The 1,521-nt window shown below is 52.7% G+C and overlaps 1 protein-coding gene across 1 annotated transcript in view; it reads right to left on the reverse strand.

The window, feature by feature from the left end:
- The window catches only part of LOC102766972 (ATP-binding cassette sub-family A member 8-like), a 47,901-nt gene that overhangs the window by 7,062 nt on the left and 39,318 nt on the right, over positions 1-1,521 (reverse strand). Inside the window, 3 exon segments of the mRNA XM_015570806.1 lie at positions 7-33; positions 118-193; positions 864-1,024. Of these exon segments, the coding sequence (XP_015426292.1) occupies positions 7-33; positions 118-193; positions 864-1,024 (264 nt within the window).

A 1,521-nucleotide genomic window follows, 5' to 3' on the forward strand; every position in this document is an offset into this window, starting at 1 on the left:
AGGGTGTCCCAGGATGCTCAGCGCGAAGCACAGCTGGAAGGAAGGAACAGCGCATCTGGCACGGATCTGGGATCTGTGGGCCTCGCGGAGTAACCCTAACCCCAACCCCAACCCTACCTTTCTCTTGATTCCCTCTGACAAGGCCTTCACGGGGCGCTTCTGCTCCTCCTGCAGCTTGAACGCCTCCACCAACCTGAAGCAAACACAGTGGGGGTACAGGCTTCTGAGAACCAGGACACTTGGTGGGAGAGCGAGCCACGCAGGACCAGGTGGGGAACCGAGCTCCGAAATGCGATTCTGACATAGACGCTGGGCCACGTTACTATGGACTGGTTTGACGGCCCCCCCAGGAACAGCGCATCTGGCACGGATCTGGGATCTGTGGGCCTCGCGGAGTAACCCTAACCCCAACCCCAACCCTACCTTTCTCTTGATCCCTAACCCTAACCCTAACGCAGGACGAAACCTAACCCTAACCCTAACCCTAACCCTAACCCTAACCCTAACTCTAACACTAATGCAGGACAAACCCTAACCCTAACCCTAACCCAAACCCAAACCCTAACCCGAACCCTAATGCGCAAATAGCTGTCCTATGATAGTTTACACTTAAATTTTAGTATTTTTGATATATTTACCAATACATACTTTGTTCTCTCCATATTTAAGATGAGAAAAATAAAATAACATGTTATAATCAGGGAAACCAGTTTGTGATCGCAAATCTCCCCATTGGGGTCTGGGTCAGCGTTGAGTCTCCTGGGAGGTCTTGAGTTTCCTGTGAAGGCTATTACTCCTACTGACTTCCTGGACCTCCCCGGTGTGTCCCTCCCAACCCCGCACTGCCCCTTCCCCCCTTGTACCGTGTGATGGTGACGGTGGCATCTGCTTTCCTCAGCCCTTTCACCGCAGCGAACACGTCCAGGTGCTCTCTCACCGTCAGGTTGGGCCACAGCCCCTTCTCCTGAGGACAGTACCCCAGGAACCCCAGAGGGTCCCCTTCGCTGCTGCCTTTCAGTAGAACCTGCAGAGAAAACTTCCCTCTCAGACCCTATGGCCTGCATTGCTTCTCTGTGTTCCCATGACATCTTTCTCCTTATAAACCTAGAAAAACTAGAGAAATTCTCCTATCTCATTGACTCGAATCACCTACAACCATTTTGCATTGGAAGAAGGTTGTCAGTGTGTAAATACCTGGCAACAAACAGATATTCTGGGCAAGTGACTTTAGGTAGGGTGATCCGAGAAAGCCTGCCTGCTGAGGGACCATTGCAGCAGAAGGGTGACAGGTGCCTGCCCTGGAAAAGGCCAGGAGTTTGGGGTAGAGCAAAGCCCTGTGGAGGGATGGTGCTCACTGTGCTCTCAGACCCCAGGCTAAAGTAGGGGATCTGGAGCTGAGTGGTCCAGGGGAGAAGAGAGAGAGATGTGATAGGAGGGTGGTGGGAATCCGCTCCTGGCCAGAAAGGAGAGGTTTCCTTCCAGCCACAGTCCCGTGAGAGGTCACTGAATGTATTTCAGCAG

This window comes from Myotis davidii, unplaced genomic scaffold (genome assembly GCF_000327345.1).
Source record: "Myotis davidii unplaced genomic scaffold, ASM32734v1 scaffold327, whole genome shotgun sequence".
Lineage (NCBI taxonomy): Eukaryota > Metazoa > Chordata > Mammalia > Chiroptera > Vespertilionidae > Myotis > Myotis davidii.